Here is a 12,500-nt window from a genome sequence, read left to right on the forward strand (position 1 = left end):
TTAAATGGTGAGGGAGAGAACGAGTTATTAACTAAGGAAAGGGTGATTCAAATGCGATGATACTAACGTCTTTTATAAATTCGTTTTGAATACTAAGTGTGAGAATAATTCATCAATAGTGCAATGAAATACGTCTTATTAGAACAAAGTGAACCTTATAATTGATAAGCCAAAACAAAATGGATGAATTGAGGCTAGCGAGAGGGAGTCCATGATCAATATCCCATCCCCCATCCCTTCCCCCTTACCCTTCCTCTCCTCCCCCCTCCCCCTCCATTACCCGCCCTTACCCTTCCTCTACCCCCCCCTCCCCCCACTTAAACCACTCCCGGCTTCCCTGTCTACTCCGCGCGGCTCGCCTAGTCTGGCTTGCCATATCGTTGGGCGTTTTTATAATTTGATGCGGGTGTCTTGTTTCTTAGTTTTTTATATTTGTTTTTACTTCGGTTATTTTCATTTAGTTTATCATTTAGGTGTATGTAGGTTAGTTTCATTTTGATGTCTTTTTAATGCGGATTTTTTAACGCCCCCACACGATATTCATGTTAATTCTGTGGCAATCCTTGTTTACTTATATAAATCGTGGGTTTTATTTTATATTTTTTTGCCTGTTACTGTATATTTCTTCAGTACTTTGTCCAATTTCCCGTTTCCAACACGGGAATTCTGGGATTTTTCAACAACAGGAAAGAATCGGATGCCAGATGCGTGTGGGGGCGTCACACATGGCCGGGAAGTGACGTCACTGAGATTCCGTAGCGCTGACTGCTTATCAGCTGACATCCTTTTCCGTTGTGGGAAGGGAACGGGACGAGGGGGTGGGGGGGATTGTATCTTGATGTTCTAGGTTAATCTCTTATCTCTAAGATCTTTTGACACGCGTACTTAAAGTCGTTTCTTTTGTTTCAGATAAAATGGCTAAGGCACCTGCAGTCGGTATTGATCTGGGAACCACCTACTCCTGCGTGGGTGTGTTCCAGCATGGCAAGGTGGAGATCATCGCCAACGACCAGGGCAACCGCACCACGCCCTCCTACGTCGCCTTCACAGACACCGAGCGTCTGATCGGCGACGCCGCCAAGAACCAGGTCGCGATGAACCCCAACAACACGGTGTTCGATGCCAAGCGTCTGATCGGCCGCAAATTCGACGACCACACAGTCCAGAGCGACATGAAGCACTGGCCCTTCGAAATCATCAACGAGAGCACGAAGCCAAAGATTCAGGTCGAGTACAAGGGCGACAAGAAGACCTTCTACCCCGAAGAGATCTCCTCGATGGTGCTCATCAAGATGAAGGAAACTGCGGAGGCTTACCTGGGCTCCACAGTGAAGGACGCTGTAGTCACTGTACCCGCTTACTTCAACGATTCTCAGCGTCAAGCCACCAAGGATGCTGGAACCATCTCAGGTCTTAATGTGCTGCGTATCATTAACGAACCCACCGCTGCCGCCATCGCCTACGGTCTCGACAAGAAAGTGGGCGGTGAGCGCAACGTCTTGATCTTCGATCTTGGCGGTGGTACTTTCGATGTGTCCATCCTTACCATCGAGGATGGTATCTTCGAAGTAAAGTCCACAGCTGGTGACACTCACTTGGGCGGCGAAGACTTCGACAACCGCATGGTGAACCACTTCATCCAGGAATTCAAGCGCAAGTACAAGAAGGACCCAAGTGAGAACAAGCGCTCCCTCCGTCGCCTGCGTACTGCCTGTGAGCGCGCGAAGCGTACCCTGTCATCCTCCACACAGGCTAGCGTAGAGATCGACTCCCTCTTCGAAGGTATCGACTTCTACACCTCCATCACTCGTGCTCGCTTTGAGGAGCTGTGCGCCGATCTTTTCCGTGGCACCCTGGAGCCCGTGGAGAAGTCTCTCCGTGATGCCAAGATGGACAAGGCACAGATCCACGACATCGTCCTTGTCGGAGGCTCCACCCGTATCCCCAAGATCCAGAAGCTCCTGCAGGACTTCTTCAACGGCAAGGAGCTGAACAAGTCCATCAACCCCGATGAGGCTGTTGCCTACGGAGCTGCCGTCCAGGCCGCTATCCTGTGCGGTGACAAGTCTGAAGCCGTGCAGGACCTGCTGCTTTTGGACGTCACCCCCTTGTCCCTGGGTATCGAGACCGCTGGAGGTGTGATGACTGCCCTCATCAAGCGTAACACCACCATCCCCACCAAGCAGACTCAGACCTTCACCACCTACTCTGACAACCAGCCTGGTGTGCTCATCCAGGTGTACGAAGGAGAACGTGCCATGACCAAGGACAACAACCTCCTCGGCAAGTTCGAGCTGAGTGGCATCCCACCTGCACCCCGTGGCGTCCCCCAGATCGAAGTCACCTTCGACATCGACGCCAACGGTATCCTGAACGTGTCCGCCGTGGACAAGTCTACCGGCAAGGAGAACAAGATCACCATCACCAACGACAAGGGTCGCCTCTCCAAGGAGGAGATCGAGCGCATGGTGCAGGACGCCGAGAAGTACAAGGCTGACGACGAGAAGCAGAGGGACCGCATCTCTGCCAAGAACTCGCTCGAGTCTTACTGCTTCAACATGAAGTCGACAGTTGAGGACGAGAAGTTCAAGGAGAAGATTTCTGAGGAGGACCGCAACAAGATTCTGGAGACCTGCAACGAGACTATCAAGTGGCTGGACATGAACCAGCTGGGCGAGAAGGAAGAGTACGAGCACAAGCAGAAGGAAATCGAGCAGGTGTGCAACCCCATCATTACCAAGATGTACGCTGCTGCTGGCGGTGCTCCCCCAGGTGGCATGCCCGGTGGCTTCCCAGGTGGTGCCCCAGGTGCTGGCGGTGCTGCCCCTGGTGCTGGTGGTTCCTCCGGGCCCACCATCGAGGAGGTCGATTAAACGATTCCTCGGCGTCTACTAGTCTCATTGTGAACTGTCCATGCAAATCAACCCATCGTAGATCATTCCGCATTTTATTTATGCTGTTGGTGGCATGTGCCATTGGCAGTCTTCACATTGCAAGTTTTCCACAACTCTATAGAAAACCATTCCAGAAATCTGTAAAATGAATAAAAAAAAACAGGAAACAGAAATCTCTAGTTTATGTATCCTATTCTCAAAGGTTTTTCACTCTGAAAAAATAGAAAAATATCTTAACTTGGGTACCGCTTGTAATCCACATTTATAAACTTAATTTCAATAAGAAAGGGACCAGTAAAAAAAAAATCACCTTAGCTGACTTCATTAGAGGTTCAAATTAAATAGCTTGTATTCAAGTACATGACCCACATGCGCCATTAAGGATTTAGCCAAACCTCATTGGCATTACTCATACTGCATTGTGACCTTATCAAACATTTTATTTCTTAATTATGCTGAAAACTACATGACGGCAGTTTTGCAATTTTTCACAATCTGCATTCCACTGCAAAATTTGAAACATTTCAAAACCCTAACTACTAGCAGATCTCAAGCTATTATTTATTACATCAACACAAACGTTACACACTACAAAAAATGCACACAAGACCATGCACTAAATACACAACCGAACACAATACTTGCACGCATACAGACACCCACACACGTTTTACTCTTTTCCGAATAATTTTATAAATGAAGTGAGAAACCCACACAAGTAGGACCACAAAAGACCCATAAGAGTTACTGAAGTAACCAAGTACAATGCTCACAAAAAGAATCTCCATTCATATCTAGAACTGAAATGAACTACGGAATTGCCTGACAAACCTTCCCCTTGCCATGACCTACTTCACACTAGGTCAGGATGCGTCCATGTATAGATCGAGGTGGGCGTTGCAGAATCTTTCTAGGTTCATGTTACAACTTTGAAGCGATCATATACCGACAGGCAAAAAATAAATAATAGACGGAAATACAATTTCGGGATGTAGAAGTGTAGCATGATGGTTAGACTCGTTTTCTTGAATTACGAATGACTAATATAGACACTTGACAAGGTATCGGTTTCTAAGAGGTTAGGTGTACCTGCGTCTAAACCTCTACTGGTTGTCATGCTGTCGATATTACACTTTCTTGGCGTGTATCCCAAATATTGCATATTGTGTTAGTTTAAGAGGAAGGGCAAAAAATGGAGGAAGAGGAAAGTCAGAAGAAGGGCAGGTAAGAAAGGCGAAAAAGATGGAGAGAATATAAACACACCACCAAAATGGTTATTCAATTGCAGTGACCGTTAATGTATATATATAAGGAAGGAATAAAATATATAGAAACATTTCATATTTACAGGCAAAAATTGACTAAAATAAAGTAACGAAGATTTTATACGATCACGAGTATAAGCTCTCAACTCTTAAGCAATCCCCTTCTCCTTCACCTACTCATGATAAACAAGCACTCCTTATTTCGGCTTTGGAAAGTGGATCTTCAGAGAGAGAGAGAGAGAGAGAGAGGGGGGGGGGGAGGAGAGAGAGAGAGAGAGAGAGAGAGAGAGAGAGAGAGAGAGAGAGAGAGAGAGAGAGAGAGAGAGAGAGAGAGAGAGAGAGAGAGAGAGAGAGAGAGAGAGAGAGGAGGAGAGGAGAGAGAGGAGGGAGAGAGAGAGGAGAGAGAGAGAGGAGAGAGAGAGAGAGAGAGAGAGAGAGAGAGAGAGAGAGAGAGAGAGAGAGAGAGAGAGAGAGAGAGAGAGAGAGAGAGAGAGAAAATATCTGATGAAAATGAGATAATAATGATAACCGTAACAGTAACAATATTACTACTAATAACATTAATTACTACTAATAGCATTAATAAAAGTAACAGAGATAATGGCTATACGATAAGGATAATGGAACCAGAATTGCTGACGAATACTAAGCACTAACAATTGATGATAGTAATAATATCATTATTGTATCATTATTGTTTTATTAATTATTATCGTTATTACTATTATTATTATAATTCATTATTATTATTACTATCATTATTGTTATCATTACTATCATTTGCACTACTAGTTTTAGTAAACTATAATTATTATCATATTACTATGGTCATTGTTTATACCTTCGTTGATACTATTATTATCCTCAATATGATTAGCATATCATTACCATAACAAACAACACTGAAATGAAAAAAAAAAGATAAAATGGTACACAAAACGTTCAATATTATCAGAGTAATATAGAAGAATGAGATTTATTGAGTGACGCAGCGAGACCGTTACTGAACTATTTCCTTTACTTCGCTTTGTTTGATTAGAAACGTGTGGGATTATATATTGTATTATTAGAGTTATATGTATATTGCGATTAACATGCAGTACTGTTATAAAACTTATGTGGATTTAGTAATCTGTTTAAGGTCTATTTACTGGTGGTTTGCTTTATGTTTTTTAGCAGTATGTTCGGATAAATTGTTGCTGAATCCGGTTTTGTTATTATTATCCGGAATGCTGGACGTTATGCCATTCAGGATCTACTCTATTATTATATGTTATTTCAGCTCCATGCAGATTGACATAACTTACACTTGTATTGCATGAAACAGAAATGATTTTCAAGGACATGTTTGCAAATTATTTCTGTCCGTAACGTGAGGCATAAATCTCGCTGCTGATTAAAAGAGACTAACAGAATAGTTTCTTTGGGAAGTTACAAATTGGAAAAATCCCGTTACATCAAGGAAAATCAGTTCAAAGGGAATTAAAGTGAATTAAAAAGCAAAAAGAACTTTCTCTCTAAACGGACCAATCAGCTCTCGAGTTGCGTCCGACCAATGGGTGCCAAAGGCCGTCGACCAATCAGCGTCAAGAGCGCCTCTTATGAAGACATGGCGGTTTAGGGGAACGTCTCTGTTTGAAAGTTTTCTTGAGTTTGTGTCGGATTTTGGCGTTATTTAGGGATATACACAGGCAGTATGGCCTTCCAAAAGAGAGGTAAGGTTATTCTAAGATATGTTGCGTTATTTGGATAGAATACCTTTCCAGGAGTTCATATAAAATGGATCTTTGTTACAGACGTTGATCAGCTGATCAGGGCGTAGCAGGAAGAAGTAACATTCTAACCTTTTATGACAACTAAAATGAAACATTTATTTACATACGATTACGGATGGTATGGAGAGTAACGTATTAATCTTTAAGCAAACTAATACATAAAGAAGTTTAGAAGTAGAATATATGTCTAAAATTAGCACTGTTTGAACTTGCTCCAAAATCAGCTGTTTTTTTTGTTTTTGTTTTTTTGTTTTACCGGCCTGTCGCATATCATTAATTAGAGCGTAGTTAGTTACTGGAGTATGATATTTAACTAGTCTTTTAAGCTTTATATAATTTGAAATGTATAAAGCAAGAAATTACTAAGAATTTATTCTTAAAATCTGGGTAGTTAAATTCGTGTCGTCTCATTTATCATAACAATGACAGCAATCACGATGGTAATAGTTAATTATGATGATTGTGAGGATAAAATAATGATATTAAAGATAATGAGAGAGCATAGTTGTAATGAGAATAGTGATGATAATGATAATTGTTATTAAAGTCTTCAAAATGGTTATCATATCAGTAGTGCTATCATTTCTTTTTGTGTGAAGATTCAGTTCCTTTTTGAAACAAACCTTGGTTAGAAAATGTCAATTCCTATCTTTATCTAATGAAATAAATGTTATTAAAGTATAGGAACCCCTTTCTATTTGTTTTGCCAAGTACCCCTCCTCCCTGTTCTTCCTTATTTGTCCAGCTCTCCCTCATCTATCTATATATATATTCTCTCTCTCTCTCTCTCTCTCTCTCTCTCTCTCTCTCTCTCTCTCTCTCTCTCTCTCTCTCTCTCTCTCTCTCTCTCTCTCTCTCTCTCTCTCTCTCTCTCTCTCTTCTTCTCTCTCTTTTCTCTCTCTGTCTTCTCTCTTCCTCTCTCTCTCTCTCTCCTCTCTCTCTCTCTCTCTCTCTCTCTCTCTCTCTCTCTCTCTCTCTCTCTCTCTCTCTCTCTCTCTCTCTCTCTCTCTCTCTCTCTCTCTCTCTCTCTCTCTCTCTCTCTCTCTCTCATTCTCTCTCTCTCTCTCTCTTTCTCTTCCTCTCTCTCTCTTTCTCTCTCTTTCTCTCTCTCTCTCATCTCTCTCCCTCTTCTCTCTCTCTCTCTCTCTCTCATCTATCTATATATGTATTCTCTCTCTTTCTCTTTCTTTTTACCCTACCTCCCTCCCCCTCTCTCCTTCCCACTTTGCTTCCTTTCCTCCTCTCTCCTTCCAAATTATTGAGTCCTTGCCACTCCCACAGGTGGGGAGGATGTTTGCCTCTCCGCCCAAGACATGGATGCAGAACGGCACAAGAATATTTCTTACCAATACTTGTGCCACTTAGAAGAGGCTAAAAAGTAAGTATTGAAATTTCTCAGTTTTTGTTTGTTATACAAGACATGAGAAAAAGTTAACTTCTTCAGTTCCCTTTATTTTGTGCAGATATATATATATATATATATATATATATATATATATATATATATATATATATATATATATATATATATATATATATATATATATATATATATGCATGTGCATTATATATAGAATTACAATCTTGTATCATACAACACCTGTTCAGGTCAGATTATTCCGACTTTTTCTCTTCAAGAGTCAGTTACAGTTGATGACAAAGACCCTTATATATCATTGAGATGAGGAGGCCATAGTTTCCATCAATTTACCGGGTATTTTTTTTGCAACAGTTGGATGGAAGCCTGCATCAAAGAAGAACTTCCAGAAGCAGGAGACTTGGAGGAGGAGTTACGTCATGGAGTCTACCTGGCTAAGTTGGCCCACTTCTTTGCACCAGAGACAGTGCCACTCAGGCGCGTCTACGACCCAGATCTCGCAAGATACCGGTCGCACGGATTGACTTTTCGACACACAGATAACATCAACTACTTCCTGAAAGCCTTGGAGAAGATAAAGCTACCTAGTGTACGTACTTTTATATTAGACGGTGAATGTGTCATTTTAGAGCCAGATAATCATGTTGGTATTACGAGATCATATTCCTCTGACGCTGTCTTTCGATGTTTCAGATCTTCTACCCTGAGACAACTGATGTGTATGACAGAAAGAACATGCCTCGGGTTGTTTTCTGCCTTCATGCCCTTAGTTTGTACCTTTTCCGTTTGGGCATCGCCCCACAGATCCAGAATCTTTATGGCAAAGTCAATTTCTCTGGTAAGTAACAATGCTTTGTAGCCAAACAGACTTTAGTTATAGGAACATTTTTATATAAGGAAAATGTAATGTTCAATAGATGATGTTATTACTTGTTAGGAAGATATTAGTTACTGATGTAATTTGATTCTTAATTTGTGCATAAGTGTTAGATATTTCACCCTGAAGGTTTGAAGTGAACAATGGGTTGCTTTTGCAGAGGAAGTAATGCAGGCAATGATGAAAGAACTGAGCAAGTATGGCTGCCAGTTGCCACAGTTTGGTAAGATTGGAGGCATCCTTGCTAATGAATTGCCTGTGGATGAGGCTGCACTGCATGCTGCAATCATTGCTATCAATGAAGCCATAGAAAAGGGGGTATGACCTATTGTTTTTCCTGCAAGAAAATGAAATCTTGTTGAATGTTGTTTCTTGCTTTTGATTATATGGATTTTATGATATTTGGAAATCACTACAAAGCTTGATCAAGTATTGAAGGATTGACCTCAATTTTTTTCTTCTAAGATTCTATTGCATTAATCAAACTCTGTCATGTCAGGAGCACCTGGAGCTGCTAGGAACCTTGAGGAACCCCACATGTCATCTGGAAAACGTCTTGGATGAAAATGCAGACAGTTATCTCCAGTGTCTGTCAGATGCCAAGATGCACAAGAAAGAGATGGCTATAAACAAGGTGTGTTTTCATCTTTACTTCCCTTCTTTTTCCTTCTAATTGTTATATATTCTTTTGTAGACTTTGATAATGATGTCACATGACTACAAAGAAGACTGTATTTTCAAGTTTTATGAGGCTGGGTAAATTTTGCAGAGCCGCGACCAAGACTACATACCAGATGCCTACGATGAGCTGCTAACCCAAGCTGAGATCCAAGGCCATATCAGCTATGTTAATGGCTAGTATTTCTTTGAAAGACTTTGGTCATATGTTATGGGGGAGGGGGGGGTGATATATGTATGTAGGTATGTTGTATATGTGTATTTATCTGTGTGTATATATGAAATACACACATGCACACACACACACACACACACACACACACACACACACACATACATATTTGAGGTGAGTTCTATTATTTCATTTTTTAACTCTGGATGTTATGCATCATTGCAGCTTTCTGTGCCATCGAGAGAGTAGAAGATGCAGTCAAGGACGAGAACACAGATGCCTTGTTCAAAGCTCTTACATCTCCTGTGTTAAGTCTGAAGGCAAGTCTCTCGGTTATCAATTCATCAAAGTTCCTTCTGCTTGTCAAAGGGTTACAACTTGCTCCTTTTAGTTCTCAGAAGCTCTTATTAGTGATATCTTTGGTATTTTCTTTTTTTATTCTAGTTTGTCTTTTTTTTTTCTCCATGTTTCTGCCTCTTCTTTCAGTTCTGTTTCAGTTTATGCCATATTGAAGTTATATTGTTACAACTCTAATAGACTTGAAAATCCTTTTCTTAAATATTACATGGGGAAAAAGAGTGGTTCTTTTAGATGTCAAGAAAGTATTGCCTGTGGGACTGGTGATTGTGTTGGATTTCAACAAACCAAACAGGTCATCGGAATCAACATTAATTAAAGCTTTACAACTAATAAGATTATATAATGACCTTCTATTCTCTGACAGGGAGTAAAACCAGACTTTGCCGGAGACTACTTGAAAGCGCTGGAAACGGAACTGGAGGAGAAGGAACATCAGGGAGGGAACCAAAGCTTTAACCACAGCCTCAACGTGTCGCTCTTACCCACAATTCTGAGCAAATCTTCCGTGCAGGCCATCATCTCCTCAGTGAATGAGGAATCTCTCTCGAGACAAAAGCGTGAGTTGAGATGTGGTGTGATTGGGTTGTTTACCCTTTTTGACTACATGTGCCTTTTTCTGGTCGCTGAATATATTGTTTTAGAGTTTAAATTTACACTTACATGTCTCAAAATTTTGCATGCACATGACTTAATTCATGTTGGTTATAGATTCATGTGAATAGTGTGTGTGTTTGTGTGTGTGTGTGTGTGTGTGTGTGTGTGTGTTTTTACCATTATAATGTTGATACTTTTTCTTTATGGTCACAAATTGTCAAGGAAATTATAAAAGAAACTAAGCCTAACACATATTGTCAGACTCAATCAAGAGCATCGAGTTACCATAGAGATAGAGTTTTAAATGAGACTAAATAACTTAACGACACAAGGGATGTTATCAACATGTTTTGGTTATTTGGCTATCAGAATTCTCTCGTCATGTAATTCTGATGATGAGATAATCAAAATGCATTAATTACATCTCTTGCATTGTAAAGTTGTTCAGTCTCATACCTCTATCTACATTTGTTATAATGAACTGTGTAATTCTCTGAGTTACTCTTCTCTAAGAGAGGGTAATAACTAGACAAATTCATCAGGTTTGACACAGAGGATTCTAAATTTTCTCCAATTCATTAAAAGCCAATGTAATCTTGTTTTATGAATCTGTCATGTTATATAATTTAGGATTAAATTATGATTGCACTAGTTATAAAGCTATCAGCTGTGTATTTGCAATGCTTACACACGTTCTCTCTCTCTTGGTAGTGTTGCAAGGGCTGGCAGCAGTGAATAGAAGCCTGGAAGAGGGCACACCTCAGGAGACTCTGAAATACCTGAAGTCTTTGGGGCCGAGCTTACCTACCTTGCTTGACTTTGCCGCTCCTCTGTACCACGAAGAGATGGCTGCCATTCATGCTGATGCGCAGGTAAACACTTGAAATGAAGTTGGTGAATGATTGATTTATTTTTGTATTTTCTAAAGTATTGATATTGTATCGTTTTAAAAAAATATTTTTTTTCTTGTTTCCCCTCTTCTTTCTTCATGTATTCCTTATCCTTCTTGTCCTGCTCCCCTTCCTTGTCAACTTCATCATCCTCTACTGCCCATTCTGTCTTCCTTGTCTTCCCCCTCCTCCCCTTTCATGGCTTCCTCTTCTTCCACCTTGTCCTTCTCCCTATATCACTTTTCTCCATCCTCGCACATCATACTCTCCCTTCTCCTCCTCCTCCTCCTCCTCCTCCTCTTCCTCTATTGTTCTTCCTTGATAAGCTGTAATTCCAAAAACTGTTACCGCTGGTTGAATATCAATCTCATGGCACCACATGGTTTCAGGCGGATTTGAACCTCGAGGAAATCCAAGGAGGTGTCCGTATGCTGTCAGCTGTCGCAAGGGTCAATGCTGCCCTTGATACACACAACCCGGAGGAAATCTGGCACTACATATCTGACCCACAGACACATGTACAGGTTAGTGTTAGATATGCTTAACCTTCTCTCTGATGCTTTGTGTTTTATTTGCTGAAAAGGTATTGAATGCTTAAAAACTGGGTTACTTTTTCCCATTAAGTGTAAGATGTTATATTTGTAAGATAGAGTTTAGGTAGACCCCAATTGTATCAATAGATTTGCAATTCTAAATATATATTTTTTAAATATTTGCATGGGACAGTAAAAACAGAATTGCTTTTGTTAGAATCTTTATTATCATGAAATAATATACAATATGATTTTACTCCTAGGGTTTGGAACGTAGCCATGTCCGGGAATACTTCTCAGCTCTGCACGAGGCTCGCCAGGCAAAGATAATGTCAGGCGATGCATGTCCTTTGTTGACCTACTTTGATCTCCAGCAAGTTATTGATGAGGTCAATGATAAGTTGCAAGAAGTAAATGACAGTGAGTTTCGACGCAAAATACTTGTAATTTGTAATGCTTTTCCTTGGATAGATTGGTGTATGTTGGTTGTGTGTAGCTGGCACAGCACTGAATGTTATTTGGAATCATATTAAGTAGGGCTTAATGTGAATATGTTTTGTATATTTCATATCATTACCCCATCATATTTAGTTTGCTAAAAGTATATATCACCTTTATCCAAAGAGGTGGGAGCTATGACAGGTGTGAATGAGTCAGTCAGGAGCGGTGGAGTCCAGGAGACAATGAATGCCCTGCAACACCCAGCCCTCCAGCTGCCTTCTCTTTCACCTACCGATTCCCTCCACTATTACCAGCTTCTCAAGGTACGGCTTGTTTTTAGTTCTCAAACCATTTTTGTGGTTATTTTTTTGCTTTATTGGAATATTATTTTCTTTCTTTCTCTTTTCTTTTTACTTTTTTCTTTTCTTTCTTTTCTTTCTTTCCTTTCTTTCCTTTTTTTCCCAAAATGTCTAACTAGTACCTGATTTTTCCTTTTTAAATATCAGCTGCTGAAGAATACCAAATGTGAAATGCTCGGAGACAACGCAGCGGAACTCTGGTTAGAAGACATTGTAGAGGTAGTGAATGCAGTGAAAAGGCATTCGAAAGAGTCCTCAAACACCGCCAGTGTGCTTGCTAGGAT

General features: G+C 40.7%; 2 protein-coding genes across 2 annotated transcripts in view; both read left to right on the plus strand.

The window, feature by feature from the left end:
* LOC122257292 (heat shock cognate 70 kDa protein) overlaps positions 1-3,067 on the plus strand; it is a 3,484-nt gene extending 417 nt beyond the window's left edge. Inside the window, exon 2 of the mRNA XM_043022517.2 lies at positions 910-3,067. Coding sequence (XP_042878451.1) covers positions 915-2,873 — 1,959 coding nt within the window. The 5' untranslated portion in view covers positions 910-914 and the 3' untranslated portion in view covers positions 2,874-3,067. The remainder of the gene's footprint in view (positions 1-909) is intronic.
* Positions 3,068-5,173: 2,106 nt separating this feature from the next.
* The window catches only part of LOC122257293 (ras GTPase-activating-like protein IQGAP3), a 21,975-nt gene continuing 14,648 nt past the window's right edge, over positions 5,174-12,500 (plus strand). Inside the window, exons 1-14 of the mRNA XM_043022518.2 lie at positions 5,174-5,874; positions 7,216-7,312; positions 7,667-7,901; positions 8,006-8,150; positions 8,350-8,507; positions 8,689-8,823; positions 8,959-9,043; positions 9,265-9,359; positions 9,764-9,956; positions 10,705-10,865; positions 11,273-11,407; positions 11,680-11,836; positions 12,041-12,180; positions 12,364-12,500. The exon at positions 12,364-12,500 is cut by the window's right edge and continues 51 nt beyond it. Coding sequence (XP_042878452.2) covers positions 5,856-5,874; positions 7,216-7,312; positions 7,667-7,901; positions 8,006-8,150; positions 8,350-8,507; positions 8,689-8,823; positions 8,959-9,043; positions 9,265-9,359; positions 9,764-9,956; positions 10,705-10,865; positions 11,273-11,407; positions 11,680-11,836; positions 12,041-12,180; positions 12,364-12,500 — 1,892 coding nt within the window. The 5' untranslated portion in view covers positions 5,174-5,855. The remainder of the gene's footprint in view (positions 5,875-7,215; positions 7,313-7,666; positions 7,902-8,005; positions 8,151-8,349; positions 8,508-8,688; positions 8,824-8,958; positions 9,044-9,264; positions 9,360-9,763; positions 9,957-10,704; positions 10,866-11,272; positions 11,408-11,679; positions 11,837-12,040; positions 12,181-12,363) is intronic.

Source organism: Penaeus japonicus, unplaced genomic scaffold (genome assembly GCF_977035675.1).
Source record: "Penaeus japonicus unplaced genomic scaffold, GWHDUDI00000001_assembly GWHDUDI00000013, whole genome shotgun sequence".
NCBI classification, from domain to species: Eukaryota; Metazoa; Arthropoda; class Malacostraca; order Decapoda; family Penaeidae; genus Penaeus; species Penaeus japonicus.